The following is a 15,288-nucleotide window of genomic DNA, read 5'->3' on the forward strand; positions in this document are numbered from 1 at the left end:
TCCTGGGCGGTAGGCATTGGTGTACGGTTGTTGCGAAGAGGAAGGGACCGTGACATCCTCTTGAACGACGGGACTACCAGCATCGTTGATTGCATCCATCTTCAGTGCTCCTGCTGCTACTGGTGGTGCTTGTAGCGAGTCTGTTTTTCAGCTGTACTGGAACCTCGCCCACTGGCGGATGGGCCCGGTCGATGTCGACGATGACGTGCGTGGGCTCTGTCTTGCCGAGATGGACTGGTAGCTAAGATGCGATGATGTGATGATCGTCTGCTGCGACGCTTCCGCGCGGCTCGAACTGCGTCTGGCTCGTACAGATCAGAGGCTTCGTCTGAAGGTGTTGCTATTGGAGAGGACCGGGTTGTAGGTAAAATTTTGGCAGCTTTGCGTTGAGCGAGGAAGGCTTGCATCGCCTTGAGAGGGTCGTTGGATGACTTGATGCTGGAGTCCTTGTAGGCGTCCTCAAGACGTTGATCTTCGGACTTGCGGGCGTCTTTGCCGTTGCGTAGCTTGGAGGTGGTGTACCAAGGAGTCAACTCGTCTTCCGGACGGAGCAGCGAGTGACCTGACGACGGCCTCGAAGTTGATGATGAGGCTCGAGCCGGACTTGGAGAGGGAGACGGTCGCGGTCGAGGCTCCTGCGTCGTAGCTGGTGTGGAGCTGGGGGCTTTGCGACCGGATCGAAGCGCTTCGAGACGAGCCTCGTCACGGCGGGCGAAGGAAGCTTGACGTTGGTGTTCCTGGCGTTGAGCCTCTTGTTGCTCGTCCTGGAACACTCTGTGCTGGTTGTCCCTGTTGTAAGGATGATAAGACTTGTGCTGAGACAGATGCAGAGGCATTCTGCTCTTCAGCGTCGAGGTGCCATCGAGAAGAGCTTGAAGCGGGTAAGCTTTGGTTTGGAAGGAAAGCTGAGCAGTGAGCAAGCAGCAGTGCTGCATGCAGGGTCCAAAGCTAGTCAGCCCGCCATCCGAAAGGCCATTCGAGCAGCGCCTGTGTGACTTCTCAGAAGATTCAAATAGTCGGTGACTTTAGACAAGTCAAATAGTTGGCGCGACTTCCGTGCGGAAGAAGGCAGAAGAGGCCAGCGGAAAGTCACACGTCCACACGGCTGCCGAGACGCGTCTGTTGTTGCGTGCTGCTGCCAGCCAAAATTACACTCCGGTTGACGCGCGCGTCCCCAAGTGAGTGAGTGTTGGTCTCGTCTCTGCGTGTGGCAGCCAACGCCAGCCAGGAGCGCATGACCTCATTTACGCTGCGATCTGTGGGTCGCATTCGTCGGCCCGCACTGATCGCATTCAATGAAAGAGGAGAAGCCCGACACAATACTTCAGATGGCAGCTGAAAGCTACACAGCATCGCGGAAAGACTCATCCGCTCTGGTCAGGGGCGCACAACGGCGATCAAGCACACGAGGAGTTGGAGAGATGGCCCCTGTCGGCTGGGAACTGAGTGCCATGTTTTGTTGCTCGAATTGAAATTTAAATATAAAATAGTGGGCCGGCAAGTCCAGTGTCAAAATTGGGCATTTGAGCTGTTCAGGGGCGCTATTTGTCTCACCAAAGCGCAAAATGAACCCTTTCCGTCACGGCGCAACTTTGACTCCGTGGCTGCCGCCGTGCCTCGACCGAGCTGTGTGGAGCTGCTGGAAGTGTTGTTCTGTGATTCTGTTTCTGCTTCTGCTGCTAGAGACGCAGGTGCAGCTTCGGCCCAGTCAATGCAAACATACACACTCACACAACGCTAAGTCGCCTTCTCGCTCGTCGCCATCATCCTCATCCTCATCCTCATCGCCACACTGTCCTGCGCATTCATTCGCGGTCATCATCGCCGTCATCACCATTCTTTGCAACAACCGCAGCGCCCCGGCTTAGTCCTTTCATCTACGTTCTTTCGTTCCTGGACATTATCCTCAGCACCGCGAGAGCAGTCGCACCGTCAACGCCAACACACGCTCTCCAGTGCGCGAAGCCTTGCTACAACGAGCACCTAAAAAGCACTGCTCAAGCTAAAAGCAACATCTCCTGGAGGATCATTCCGTATCAGCGTCGACGACGACGTCACAAAACATCTCGCCATCATGGTCGATGTTGTTCGCACAAAGTCAAATCTCTTCCGCCCATCACATCGCGCATCGCCCTCGGTAGAAGCGAACAATGCAGCGCAGCTAGCCGCCGCCATGCCACGTCCCTCGAGGGGCGTCGGGCAGTCCGCATCTGACGCTGCTTCTGCAGCAGAATTTGCAGCCAAAAAGTACGTCTGGATCCCTGATCCAAATGTCGGCTACCTGTCCGCCTGGGTCATCAAAGAGGAAGGCGATCAGTCCCTCTGCGCCTTGCAAGATGGCTCGAACCGTACCGTCCCCACTTTTGAGCTCAGCAAGATGAATCCGCCCAAGTTCGACAAGGTCGAGGATATCGCCGACCTCACCTTCCTCAACGAAGCCAGTGTCGTGCACAATTTGCGGCAGAGGTACTTTAGCTCGCTCATTTACACCTACTCAGGCCTCTTCTTGGTCGCCGTCAACCCATATCGCTCGTTGCCCATCTACACCGATGCCATTGTCGCTGCCTACAAGGGCCGTAGAAGAGAGGAGAACGCTCCGCACGTCTTTGCACTCGCCGATGAGGCTATGCGCAACATGATCGACAATCGCGAGAACCAAAGTCTGCTCGTCACCGGCGAATCAGGTGCCGGAAAGACCGAAAACACAAAAAAGGTCATCCAGTATCTCGCCGCCATCGCCGCCGACCCCGCCGCTCACGGCTCCCAGTCGCCTGCCAACTCGCTCACCCCTTCCTCGTCACGAGAAGTCCTCGACCGCATCAATGGTGTACAGCCTGTCGCCTCAAAGCGTCTCGGCCTTCTCGAGCGTCAGATTTTGCAAGCAAACCCCATCCTCGAAGCCTTCGGTAACGCACAGACCATCCGCAACAACAACTCGAGTCGTTTCGGAAAGTTTGTCCGCATCGAATTCACATCCGTAGGAGCCATTGCTGGCGCAAACATCGACTGGTACCTCTTGGAGAAGAGCAGAGTCGCCATTCGAAGCGAGAACGAGCGAAGCTTCCACATCTTTTACCAGCTCTTGCGCGGTGCCGAGCCCGAGCTCAAGCAAAAGCTTTTGCTTACCAGCTCTGCCGACGACTACGCTTACCTCAAGGGCACTCGTAAGCACGTCGAAGGTGTCGATGACAATGCCGAATGGAAACTGCTGCGCGATGCACTCAACACCGTCGGCTTCACTCCCGAAGAGCAGCTCAACCTCTTCCGTGTGGCTGCTGCCATCCTGCACATCGGCAACATCCAGCTTGCCACCGACCGTTCCGAGCAGGCTCGCATCACCAACATGCCTCAGGTCGAGAAGATCTGCCACGTGCTCGGCTTACCGCAGCAAGAGTTCGCTAATGCCCTTCTCCGACCGCGCGTCAAGGCCGGCCGCGAATGGGTTACCTCAGCAAGGACCATGCGTCAGGTCTCTGAGGAGATGGCTGCACTCAGCAAAACCCTCTACGAGAAGGCCTTTGGTTGGCTCGTCGACCGCATCAACAAGGCGCTCGATCGACCCACCAGCAAGAGCAGTTTCATTGGTGTCCTCGATATTGCCGGCTTCGAGATCTTCGACGTCAACAGCTTCGAGCAGCTTTGCATCAACTATACCAACGAGAAGCTCCAGCAGTTCTTCAACCATCACATGTTTGTCTTGGAGCAGGAAGAGTATGCGCGAGAAAACATCGAGTGGGACTTTGTCAACTTTGGCCTCGACCTTCAACCCACCATCGACCTCATCGAGTCCACCACGCCGATCGGCATCCTTTCGTGCCTCGACGAGGAGTGCATCATGCCCAAGGCCACAGATCTCACCTTCACCGAAAAGCTCAACCGCACCTGGGGTACCAACAAGGACGGCTCGGCAATGGACGCCGCTGGTGCTGCCATGGCGGCCGAGAAGGGTCTAGCTCACGGTTCAACCAAGTTCGGGCGCACTCGATTCGCCTCAGGCTTTGTCGTCAAGCACTACGCAGGCGATGTCGAGTACCGCACCGACGGATGGCTCGACAAGAACAAGGATCCTCTCAACGACAACCTCACCCGTGTCATGTCCGAATCCAGTGACCGCTTCATCGCCTCGCTCTTTGCCGAGTACGCCGAGGTCGACGAGGAGACTTCGCTCGCCTCCGCACCTAGGCGTCGCGTTAAGCGTGGTGCTTTCCGCACTGTCGGCCAGAGGCACAAGGAGCAGCTCAACTCGCTCATGGCTCAGCTTTCTTCGACACAGCCACACTTTGTTCGCTGCATCGTTCCCAATCCTGAAAAGAAGCCGGGCAAGATGGATGTGCCGCTCGTACTCGAGCAGCTCCGCTGCAACGGTGTCCTCGAAGGTATCCGCATCGCCCGTCTCGGATATCCAAACCGACTCCTCTTCTCCGAATTCAGGAATCGCTACGAAGTCTTGACTCCCGGCATCATTCCTCCAGGCTACATGGACGGCCGCAAAGCTTGTCAGAGGATGGTCGAGTCGCTCGAGCTCGACAAATCGACGTTCAAGATCGGCACTTCCAAGGTCTTCTTCAAGGCCGGTGTGCTCGCCGAGATGGAAGAGCGCAGAGACTCGCACCTCTACGACATCTTCAGCCGCTTCGGCGCTGCCTGCCGTATGTACACCGCTCGCCGCCAGATGAAGAAGATCCTCAACCGTGCAGCGGCCGTGCGCACGGTGCAGCGCAATGCGCGTCTCTACGTCGAACTGCGCGAATGGCCGTGGTGGCAGCTCTACACGCGTGTCCGACCGCTGCTCACAGCCACCAGGCACGACGAGGAGCTCAAGCGGAAGCAGCTCGAGCTTGCCATGGTGACCGAACGTGCCGAGCGAGACCAGAAGGAACGCGAAGCACTCGAGGCGCTCAAATTCCAGCTCGAGTCTGAAAAGCGCAAAATCGAGGAACAGCTCCAATCAGAGCGAACCCTGTTGCTCGACAAGGATCAAGTCTTGGCTCGTTCCAAAGAGCGCGAGTCGGCTCTCGAAGATGATCTGGCAGCGCTTCAAGGCGACGTGGATCTGCTCGAGGGTCAGCTCGAGAAGGCTCTTGCGTCCCAAAGAGCAACGGAGCAAGCTCACGCGGAGCTGAAGCAGGCCTTCGACCAGGCTGCCGATCATCTGCTGCGACTCGAAGCAGAGCAGAAAGCCTGGAAGCAGAAGGAAGACACCTTCATGCGCGATCTCAGCACACACAGCACCAACGCAGAGCAATTCCGTTCTGAGCGCCAAGCTTTCGCCGCGGAGAGGGACGACTTGTCCCGCAAGCTGCAAGAAAAGGAGCAGGATGTCGACCGCGCCCACAAGCGCATGCTGGCTGCCGTGCAGGAAGTCGAAGCGAAGTTGCTCGCCGAAGCCAATGGTCGTCAAGAGGAGCAGAAGCGCGCGTTGCAGCTCGAGGATCAATCGCGCCAGTCGTCCTACCAGCTTTCGGAGCTGCAGCGTGTCGCTGCAAGCCACGAGACTCGTGTCAAGGACAAGGAGCAGGAAGTTGGCCAGCTGCAGAAGCAAGTCTCGGATCTCTCTCGAGAGCGCGAATCCCTCACCAAACAGCTCGAAGAGCTTGGCCTCAAGCTCAACACGTTGACGTTTGATGTCAATTCGGTGAAAGACGAACACGCCAAGACGAGCGAAGCCAGAGCTGCTCTTCAAAGGGAGCTTGACGAGACTCGACGACTGATGGAGGCAAAGAGCTCTGAAGATGTCAAGACAAAAGAGGTCCATCGTATGAAGGAGCAAGAGTTGCAGACGCTGAGAGAGCAGATGGCCAGTGTTCAGCGGGAGCTTTCCGAGTCCAAGCATTCCAGTCTGGAGCAGATCTCGGCTTTGCGCGCAGAGATTTCGGCGGCGCAAAAAGAAGCACAGTCCCACGGCGCTGCACGACAAGGCGCCGAGGTCCAGGTGCGCGACGCTGAAGTACGCGTCCGAGAAGCCGATGCCAAGATCGCTGCTGCCGAAAAGGCCAAGCGTGAAGCCGAGGCGAAGCTGCAGGAAGCGCAGAGCAAATCCGCCGTCATCAATCGTGGCCTGCAGGACGCACTGAAGAACAAAGACATGCTGGAGAAGCAGCTGGCAGCGTCCGCCACCAAGCACCAAGATCTCGAAGATGCTCTGCTCGAGCTGGAGCGAAACGAAGCCAACTGGAAGCACAAGGCTGACCAGGTGGCTGTTGAGCTCAGCACCGAATCCAAACGACGCGAGTTGCTCGAGCAGGCGCACAAGCAGGCCGAACGCAACGCCAACAGCTTGCAGCAGCTGGTCGCAGGCAAAGACAAGGAGATCAGCGGGCTCAAGCATGAATTGACGCTGGTGCAGCAGGAGATGCGCAAGCTGCAATCCATGCAGAACAAGACCATCGTGGAGCACGTCCATGTGCTCGAAGAAGCGAAGAAGTACACCGATCGACAGCTGGCAGATGCGCAGTCCAAGTTGCAAGAACTAGCACACTACACAAAGACGCTGGAGAAGAGCAAGACTCGACTTGCGAACGAGAACGAGGATCTGACGCGCGAAGTCACGCGGCTTCAACGAGCGGCTGGCGGTGCAGTGGCGGCTTCACCGACGGTCGGGAACGGCCTGCGTGGAGCTGTTACGACGTACGGAAACGTCGCGCCTTCTGCGAATGGCGACGCTAAATCGGTCAAGAAGCTCGAAGATAAAGTAGCGGAATTGACTTCGTCGCTCAAGCAGGCGCAACAGCAGAGGGACGAAGCCCTGTCGAATGCGCGTCGCAAGGATCTTCAAGCGGATGAGATGGTGTCTCGCACCAGACGACAATTCGAAACGCACATTCAAGAGCTGGAACGACAGCTGAAGAATTCGCAGATCGCGAGGAGTACGACGATGACGAATTTGGAGGAGTTGATTCTGGCGGGACACGGATCGCCGCAAGTGACCGGCGGAAGCAGCGACGGGTTGAGGCATCAGATTTTGGACGAGTTGAGACGCGGCCACGAAGAGCTGGAGCAGGATATTGCGGCCAAGAGCGATCTGCTGAGGAACCACAAGACTGCTCCCACGAACGGCATCTCTGCTCCCACCAGAGGTTCGAGCAGCTACTACGTCTACGACAAGCCCCGATCCAACCACGCCAGCAACGGCTCCTCCTCCTCCTCCAACACCTCGGACCTTGAAACGAAGCTCGCCGAAATGACACGAGCCTACAACGAGTCGCTCTCCAACCAACGTTCGACGCAAACCCAAATGGCGTCGCTCGTCACGCAGATCCGAGACCTGCAATCCGGACTCGACGAAAGCGAGCTCAAGTACGACCAGCTCGCAGCTGCCTACCAGAGTCTGATCCAAGAGGCAGGTGTGGACGAAGGAATGATCGAAAGCCTCCAATCCACGCTGGAGAAGTACAAGAGTCAGGCGGATAAGCATATGGAGAGTTGGAGGAGCAGCACCATGGAGCTGGAACGTCAGGCCAAGAGTCTCAAGAGTTCGGTGGGGAGGGGCAGAGGCGGAAGTGTGGTCGGAGAGATGAATGCGATGGGTAGTCCGAGCAGAAGTGCTTTGAGTATGCGTTAGGGTCAGACACTTTTCCGAAACTTTTCCCCTTTGTTCCATACACACACACATACACACTGTTTTTCGTTTTTGTTACAGATGACCACGACTCTTCAATGTTTGACGAATGACGATCTCGGAATTCCACCGCACAATCAACATGCGATGTATGCAGTGAGAAGAACATGGAGCGTTGAGGCCTACTCGCTCAACTCTCGATCTAGCAAGCGTTGCAGGGTGGATGGTTTCCACCACGACTGTTGCGCCTCGAGGGTTTGGAATACGTGATCTTCGCGGAAGGAGTATTGCTCGTAGATGTAGTCTCGGGGTGTGACTGCATCGGTGGGGTTGAGGTCGGTGTCGGAGGGTGGAGTGTGCGTTGCTAGCGAGCTGCTTCTTGTCGGTGGAGCTGCAGCTGCGTCCTCGCTGTGGCTAGAAGCGATGGATAACGCCGAGCCAGCCGCAGCTGCCGACACCTCACCCACCGCTACCCTCGCCGCTCCACTCGACGACCTCCTACTGCTCCTCCTCCTCTTCTGCATCTCGACCAGCTCACCCGTCGCCTCCTTCTCCCTCCTCCAAACCGCCAACGCAGCCCTATCCTCTCCCCTCAACACTGACACCAGCTCCTCCCCTTCCGTCCCGTACAACCTCGACTCCAACATCTGCACCAGCCCCAAACACACCCGATAGATCATCCCATCCGTCTCGTCCAGCAGCACCACATCCCACAACCTCATCACCGTATCTACATCCAACCACCTCGTCCACAACTCGCAGACCCAGTCACGCAGCACGACGCGATGCAGCTTGACGTTGTGCGCCAAAAGGTTGGCGAAGACTTTGGGCATCGAGTCGGCCAGGAGCGTTTCGAAGACGCGTTCGAAGCCTCGGATCGCCTTTTCTTTGGGCGGCAGGGTGTATGCGGAGCCTGTCTTGCGCGTTGCTGGTGTCGGGATGGATGCGTGCGCAGGGTCATCGGAGGGGAGCGTGTTGGGCAGCAAAGAGTAAAGTGCCTTGAGCCAAGATTTCGAATGCAACAGGTTGAGCAGCGCGATGAAGGCAGTGTTGATCGACATGTTGATCAGCAGCACTGCAGCGAGGCTGGCGAGACCGGCTTGGTAGAGATCGATGCCGCGTCTCGTGTATTCGTCCTGCGGCTCTTCCGACGCAACCTCGTTATCGGCAGATGGAAGCTCCATCTTGCGAGGTCGGGGACTGGCATTCTGATGTCGACTCGCAGCCTTGTTGGCGTCTCCAGCGACATCGAGCTCTGCAACCTGCTCGATGCGAACGAGCACAAACGCCCGACAGAGCCTCACCAAGTCCTCGTGCAGCGGTCCATCCTCCTGAAACAGCTTCAGGCTCGGCAACGCCTCCTCTACATCATCATCGATCTGATCCAACACCCTCCTCGGAATCACCTCCTCCATCTTCCCATCCCCGCTCCCAAGCGCCTTCCTCTCCTGCTGCTCCAACAGATTGCGCGGCAGCATCAGCGGATTCCCAATCGCCAACGCCCACACCCTACCGCGGATGCTTGGCGGAGCACCTCTCCACCACAGCTTTTCGAGCTCCGGATCCTTGCGCGCGCGGGACCACGACGGAAGGATCTCCTTCTCCCAGCGAGCGAGCGCCTCGCGCTGCTCGTCCTGACGCTGACGTTTGCGCTCCTCCTCCTCGTCGCGCTTCTTGCGCTCTGCTTCCTTGGCGCCCATCATCATGCGCTCAAAGTCGGCGCGATGCTTGATCTCTTCCGTCTTGGGTTTCGCGGGTAGCGTGGTCATGCGCGTGAGGGAGTCGACGGGATCGGCACCTGCCGAGGACGATTTGCGACGGGTCTTGGGGTCGACTTGATCGGCTTTGTCGGATAGTCCGGGTGTGGCGCTCGTGGGAACGCTGTCCGCTTCTGGTGGAGCAAGTGATGAGGTTGCGGTGGTGCTGTGAGTAGATGTTCGGGATCCTTCTGCAGCATCGGCGGCGGCGACCTCGTCGGATATGGACGCGGCTGCTTTCGCGTCTGACGGACTGAATTTCGATTCGGCGGAAGATGTGAGGACAGGCAATGCTGAGCTTGCTGCTTCCGTACTCTTTCCCTCATCGCCCTGTGAAAGAGCCGTTGGAACGGTTCGGGGACTGACCGGATACTCCGCAACTACGCTGATGTTACCGTCTTCGTCCGCGGCGAGCAAGACAGGTGCGGGTGCAGCGGCAAGCCTATCCTGCAGCGAAGATGAGTCGACGGCGGCAGCGATATGGTGTTCTTGAGATGGACCTGCCGGTGCAGGACCGGGCGCACCGCTGCTAGGAGAGCGTGCAGGGCTAGCTGATCTGCTAGAAGGCGCACTCTTTCGACCCCTGTAGCGACCTTCTGCGCTGCGCCTCCCGCCGGTATCGGGACTGAGGGGTGGAGTCTGGTCATGGGTGGACGAAACAGTGTCTGCAGCAAGGCCTGTGTCATGTTCGAGTTGATCCGCTGATGCAGAGTTGGAAGTGTTCTGAGGGTTCCGGCTGCTGAAGCTGTCCCCGCGAATCTGCTCTGCGGTCCTTGCCGAGCCGGCCAATGGACCCAAACCTCTGAGACCGTCGCTTAGGCCTCCAGATTGTTGATCCGGAACGTCAAGGGTGATATCGACGAAGTTGAGTTCGGCCTTGTCGATGGTATTCTGGAGAGAAGATGGTACTGCGGAGTGATGCCTTCCAGAAAGATGTTGAGCTGTGGCCGAGCTCGAGCTGATGTCCGTGTCGACGCCGTCCTGAGGATATGTTGCTGAGATGTCGGCTTCTTCCTCTTCTTCTTCGGTAGTCATGTGCAGCGATGTGGATGCGAAACCGTTGGACAATCCAGTAGATACGTCGTGTGTGACACTGTACTTTTGAGGAGGCAGGGAGTCGATACGTCGATGGAAAGAAGCGTTCGTTGCTGCTGAACCCTCGTCGATCTTGGGAGAGCCTACGAGGGAGATGTCGCCATCGTCATCGTTGGCGTCTGAGGAGATTTCTAGCGTTACGCCTTCCTCGGGTGTGCGTCGGGACGTGCCGTTGTCAACGTCGTGCTGCTCTTCCATGGTCGAGCTGTGTCGGTCGCTCTGCTCAGGGTCTTGATGCGTTGTGCGTGTTGTTGACGGGACGTGATCCGACGCCGCAATGGATCCGTCGGATGAGGACATAACGTTCATTCGGCACACCTCAGCTGCGCTCCGCTTCCAGGTTGCAGGCAATTCCGGGTGCTGGTCACTGAGCTTTTGCGAATGTCGCTAAGATTCGAGGAGCATAGTGCACTCGTGTTGTCTGTGTGCACGCTTGTTGTTCCTCATTCGGAGCACCCGTCTTATCTGCACAGCTTACAGAAGAGGACTTAGGAGAGGCGTGTGTGCGGAGAGGAGCTGCGGATGCGTTGATGTTGAGAGTTGTGATTGAATGAGCGGGACAAGGACGTCAAGCTTGAGTTGTTCGGCTCGTGCGTCACAAAGCTGGCACTGCACTGCCGTAAATTTGGTGCTTTGCAATTCGGAGGAGGCTGGACCCTGAACTTATGGATGAAGATAGGGTGTCCTGCTGCCGCGTCGGTGACTTCTCTGTAGTTCACGCGAAGTTACACTCGTTGAGCGAGCGTCTTGACTTCAAGTAACTGGTGGACATTGTCATAGGCCCAGAGCGATGGACTTACCGCCTGTTGTCATCTCACAATGTGCTGGTCATCGAGCTCGAGATGCCTCTATGAGGTGGTGCTTGTGCGGCCGTGGTATCGACTCCATGATTGGCGTAGGAAAGGCTTATCGGGAAGATTCGACAGGGTAACCGTGATCGGATCGGGTGGCAGCGTCGCGCGCCCTTGTTCTTAAGGGTCGCGACGCGGAGCTGTATGATATTTCCAAAATCGTTGGTGTGTTCTGTCTCACCTTGCTCGGTCGGCGCAGGGGCCCAAAATCCCAAGAATCTCGACATGAAGAGGTGAAAGGCAGCCTTGGCTGAGCCATCGATCCACTTCTTCCGTCACTGTCACATCTCGGTGCTGCGTTGCCTTTCCTCACCACCATGCACATCCGCAAGTCAATCGCTCACCAGCACAGGACTCTTTGTCATTGACTCTCGCTGCGGCTCAGATACCCATCTTATCTGCGCCTCGTCGAGACCCGACATTCGTACACCCTTGCATCGGTCATTGCTCCACGCTCAAACCTTCCCGCTCTCGTCCGAACGAGCGTCGAACAGCCTCCTCGCCCAGAGCAATAGCTGAACCGCTGCACTACGAATCACGATTGTCCTCGACGCCGTCCGCAGCGTCGTGCCTACCCTTAGTCGCCAAGCTGTTTTCCTCCATTCTCGACGTCTTCTCGCCTTTTCGGAGGAAATTCGCTGCCGCAGATCATTCCCGCACGCAGCAGCAAGCTTCCGCCTCTCTTTCCAGTTCGCCGCAGACCCTCGCTGATCCTGACGCTGTTGAGGATCCAGCAATCACCGACATGGCCATGACACCGCGCAGGGGGAGGAGCGCTTCGGCGAGTCAGTCCCCGGCGAAATCAAATGGGCGCAAGAAGCCCATCCACATCGGCCTCTCAGATGATGACGACAGCGAAGTTGAGGAGAAGAAGAAGCCTGCCAGGAGAGGTCGTCCTTCCAAAACGAAGCAGCCAATCGAGGTAGTCGATGATGATGATGATGACGACGATGACAGTGTACAAGCAGAGGACGAATACGTGGTTGAAGCCATCCGCAAACACGAAAACCTCAAAGGCTCCGAATCTGTGAGTTCCCTTTCTGTCTTGCACCAGAATCCGCGCTCTCCGCAACGCGGTCGCTGCCCGAGTACTATCAGTCGCTAACTCTGATGGCCTCATACACGTCACGACTTTGCTGCCCTCTCACAATCCAGTGGGGATTCCAATACCTGATCAAGTGGAAAGACTACCCCGAGGAAGAGAACACATGGGAGCCAGAAGGACACATTCCGGACAACATCATCGACGCCTACTGGAAGACGCAGCCCGCGAAGTCACAACCTAAGAAATTTGCGCAAGAATCAAAGCGCAAATCCAGGTACGACGATGGCGTCGAGGAGGTCGACGACAGCGAATCGGAAGATGAAGCGGCCTCGACCAGCAACCGCAGGGCCGGCAACGGGCGCAAAAGCGCGGCCTCATCCACGAAACCCAGTTCGGCAAAGAGGGCTCGACGCTCATCAACCGCAGAAGAGGAGGAAGAGGAGGAAGAGGAGGAAGACGAAGAGAACGCAGAGATGTCCACGAAGCGCGCACAGGACAAAGCACGAGCGCTCGAAAAGGTCCGCGTTCGCTTCCTCGACCACTACATGAAACGTCAGAATTGGGATGAATGCGTCGATAGCATCATCAATATGCAGCGAAGCGAGGACGATAGCCAATTGCAGAGCTTCGTCCAATTCGAGCAGTCGTCCTCTTGGACAAAGGCGATGGACTCGATCGGAGCGCCCGAAGAAGCCGACGGCAAGGGTCCGAGGATCTGTGTCGACAACGACGTGGTCAACGAGCGATGTCCGCAGCGGGTCATCAAATTTTACGAGCAGCACATCCGATTCGCCAACCCGCGTGCCGCACATTAGACGGATCTCGGCGATTCAGCGATAGGCCGTTCCGTGTAAGGGGCAATTGATGTACTACAGCATTTCTACTCTTCGTCGGCGAAAGCCATAACGTCACACCTGCACCACCAGCATGGATGCGAGACGTCGTCCGTGGAGCAGATGACGACGAAACACAACCACATCACAGCAAAACCAAACTATTCCTTTCGTAACCACTTTGTAATATTTCACCTATCAAGCAAGACGATGTAGCGAGCTGGGGATGGTGGCTTTAGTTGCCGTACTGCTGGTCGTAAAGCTGTTCGGCCTGCTGGCGGGCGTGACGCTTGGCCTCTTCGCGGTCGAGGAAGTCGAGGCCCTTGGTTTCGAAGAGCTTGTCGACCTCACCACCGGCGATGCCGGCGAGGATCTCCTTGGCCATCTCGTGCTTGGGGTGTTCGCCACGGGCTTCCTGGCGCTTCTCGTATTCGCGCATCGCCATGAAACCGGCTCCGAAGCCGACGGCTTCGTGCGAGAACTTGGCCTGGTGCTCCTGAGGGTCTTGGTTGTCTGTTGAGAGGGGGAAGGGTGCGGTGAGCAGAGGGTAGGGTTCAGTGATGTGTTCGATATGTGAGAGGAACGGCTTGTCAGGGGAGAAGGGACATGGGTGGAGTCACGTACAGACAAAGTCAGCGGCTTCCTCGTGGTTTCCGAATCCGAACATCTTGATCAGTATCTAGGGTGTGTGGTGTGTGTGAAGGTTGTGTGACTGGTGTATTGTTGGGAGGATGTGGTGGTGGAGAAGGCATCCAGCGAATCTCGCAAAGGTATATATGTTGTTCTTGGCCGCCGCCTTACTTCTCTTGTTCTGGTGTTTCGGGAAGTGTCTGTCAGAATGGTCTGTGCTCGCCACAACGAGCGGCATTCCAGCAGAGTCGGCTCCATGCGCTTCCGACCGCTTCGCTGTCCCGCACACGCTTTCAAAACCAGGGAGAGATCAACACTTGCAACGTGCGTCTCTGACGCTTTGACCTCCTCGGGTGGAGAAGGCGAACCTTCCCGTTTAGCACAGCTTGCATGCGCACTGCCACACCGAAAAGTACAACACAGCTGTTGGTCTCGGGCTGCAACGTGCGGAGTTGGTGTGTGGGCTGAAGAAGGAAATGTGTGAAACGGTGAACGGACCATGCTGGTTTGCCACGTTATTTTCGGCCCTCGTTCCAGACCGCCCAAGCAGAGATTGACTGACCGGCGGCTTGTCGTTAGAAAGCCGGCGCGTCGCCTCCTGTTTCTGACGCTTCGGCAAAGCCTGCACTGCCGCCGGGAGGTGTCATCGCGCTGTGCTGCCCTAATCCTTCAAAACCACACACAACTAGATGAGGACATCAAGCAGACCCGAAGAACACACAGACCACCTCCTATCGTGACAACGTTGTGCACCTCAATGCACACGGACACCTTCCCGACCCACCTCGCTTGGGATCAGCCGCGCCAGCGAGAAGAACGGAGGTGACGTACTCGTCGTTTTGAACGCAGCGTCCACTAATGCGTTATCCACAGCATCTGACAATGGGCTGCAGATCTTGACACAGTCACAACAGATCAGCACGGTCCCCCCTGCCCAAGCTGTGCAAGTCTGACTTGGCGCGAGGCGTAGAACAGTCACGGCGCTAATCAAGCTACGTCCAGTAAGCTAGCTCCAGAGGAGGCGAGCAGGAACGGGAGTTCTAACCCCCCTAAGGCTATCCTGTCTAGCCAGCCGATCAAAATACGATACGGCCGTTTAGCAGTGCGGAAACACCGCCTTCGGCTTCTCGCATTTGTGTTTGTGCATACGCGTTTGGATTCCGCCGAGGTCAAAATCTCTCCTTCGCCGCCCGAAAAAGGGAAGATCCCTGACGACCCGGCTCACCTGGTCATCTCGCGAGTGCGTGGAAAGTTGGGCCGTGGCCGTGGAAGCAATTGGCAAAATGCAAGAGCTCGATCGGATATCTTGATGAGGCGCAAGTGTCAGATCGGATGGAATCGGTGTGATGTGGAATCGGGTCTCGACGACGCACCAGCTTCCCAGATCCAGCCTGCACAGCGACGATCCTTTCTGCTTACATCCAAGGGGGACCTCATTCTGCATCTCGCTGCTCATCTTACACACACACACACACACACACACACACACACACACACACACACACACACACACACACAC

The 15,288-nt window shown here is 56.9% G+C and overlaps 5 protein-coding genes across 5 annotated transcripts in view; 2 read left to right on the forward strand and 3 right to left on the reverse strand.

The window, feature by feature from the left end:
- Positions 1 to 116: 116 nt before the first annotated feature.
- PHSY_006658 (hypothetical protein) lies at positions 117 to 1,837 on the reverse strand (the record flags this gene model as incomplete). The annotated part of the gene is made up of 2 exons (XM_012337258.1): positions 117 to 886; positions 1,732 to 1,837. 2 exons carry the CDS (start codon positions 1,835 to 1,837, stop codon positions 117 to 119), a joined length of 876 nt encoding a protein of 291 aa, XP_012192648.1.
- A 336-nt stretch (positions 1,838 to 2,173) lies between these two features.
- PHSY_006659 (hypothetical protein) lies at positions 2,174 to 7,561 on the forward strand (the record flags this gene model as incomplete). The annotated part of the gene is made up of 1 exon (XM_012337259.1): positions 2,174 to 7,561. The coding sequence occupies one exon, from the start codon at positions 2,174 to 2,176 to the stop codon at positions 7,559 to 7,561; it is 5,388 nt and encodes a 1,795-aa protein (XP_012192649.1).
- A 179-nt stretch (positions 7,562 to 7,740) lies between these two features.
- Positions 7,741 to 10,719, reverse strand: PHSY_006660 (hypothetical protein; the record flags this gene model as incomplete). Its single annotated transcript, XM_012337260.1, has 1 exon — positions 7,741 to 10,719. One exon carries the CDS (start codon positions 10,717 to 10,719, stop codon positions 7,741 to 7,743), a length of 2,979 nt encoding a protein of 992 aa, XP_012192650.1.
- A 686-nt stretch (positions 10,720 to 11,405) lies between these two features.
- On the forward strand, positions 11,406 to 13,121 carry PHSY_006661 (hypothetical protein; the record flags this gene model as incomplete). Its single annotated transcript, XM_012337261.1, has 3 exons — positions 11,406 to 11,426; positions 11,647 to 12,288; positions 12,417 to 13,121. The coding sequence occupies 3 exons, from the start codon at positions 11,406 to 11,408 to the stop codon at positions 13,119 to 13,121; spliced, it is 1,368 nt and encodes a 455-aa protein (XP_012192651.1).
- Positions 13,122 to 13,374: 253 nt separating this feature from the next.
- Positions 13,375 to 15,288, reverse strand: part of PHSY_006662 (cipC protein) — a gene marked incomplete at both ends in the record, with an annotated part of 2,450 nt that continues 536 nt past the window's right edge. Inside the window, one exon of the mRNA XM_012337262.1 lies at positions 13,375 to 13,652. Coding sequence (XP_012192652.1) covers positions 13,375 to 13,652 — 278 coding nt within the window. The remainder of the gene's footprint in view (positions 13,653 to 15,288) is intronic.

This window comes from Pseudozyma hubeiensis (genome assembly GCF_000403515.1).
Source record: "Pseudozyma hubeiensis SY62 DNA, scaffold: PHS59, whole genome shotgun sequence".
Taxonomy (NCBI): domain Eukaryota; kingdom Fungi; phylum Basidiomycota; class Ustilaginomycetes; order Ustilaginales; family Ustilaginaceae; genus Pseudozyma; species Pseudozyma hubeiensis.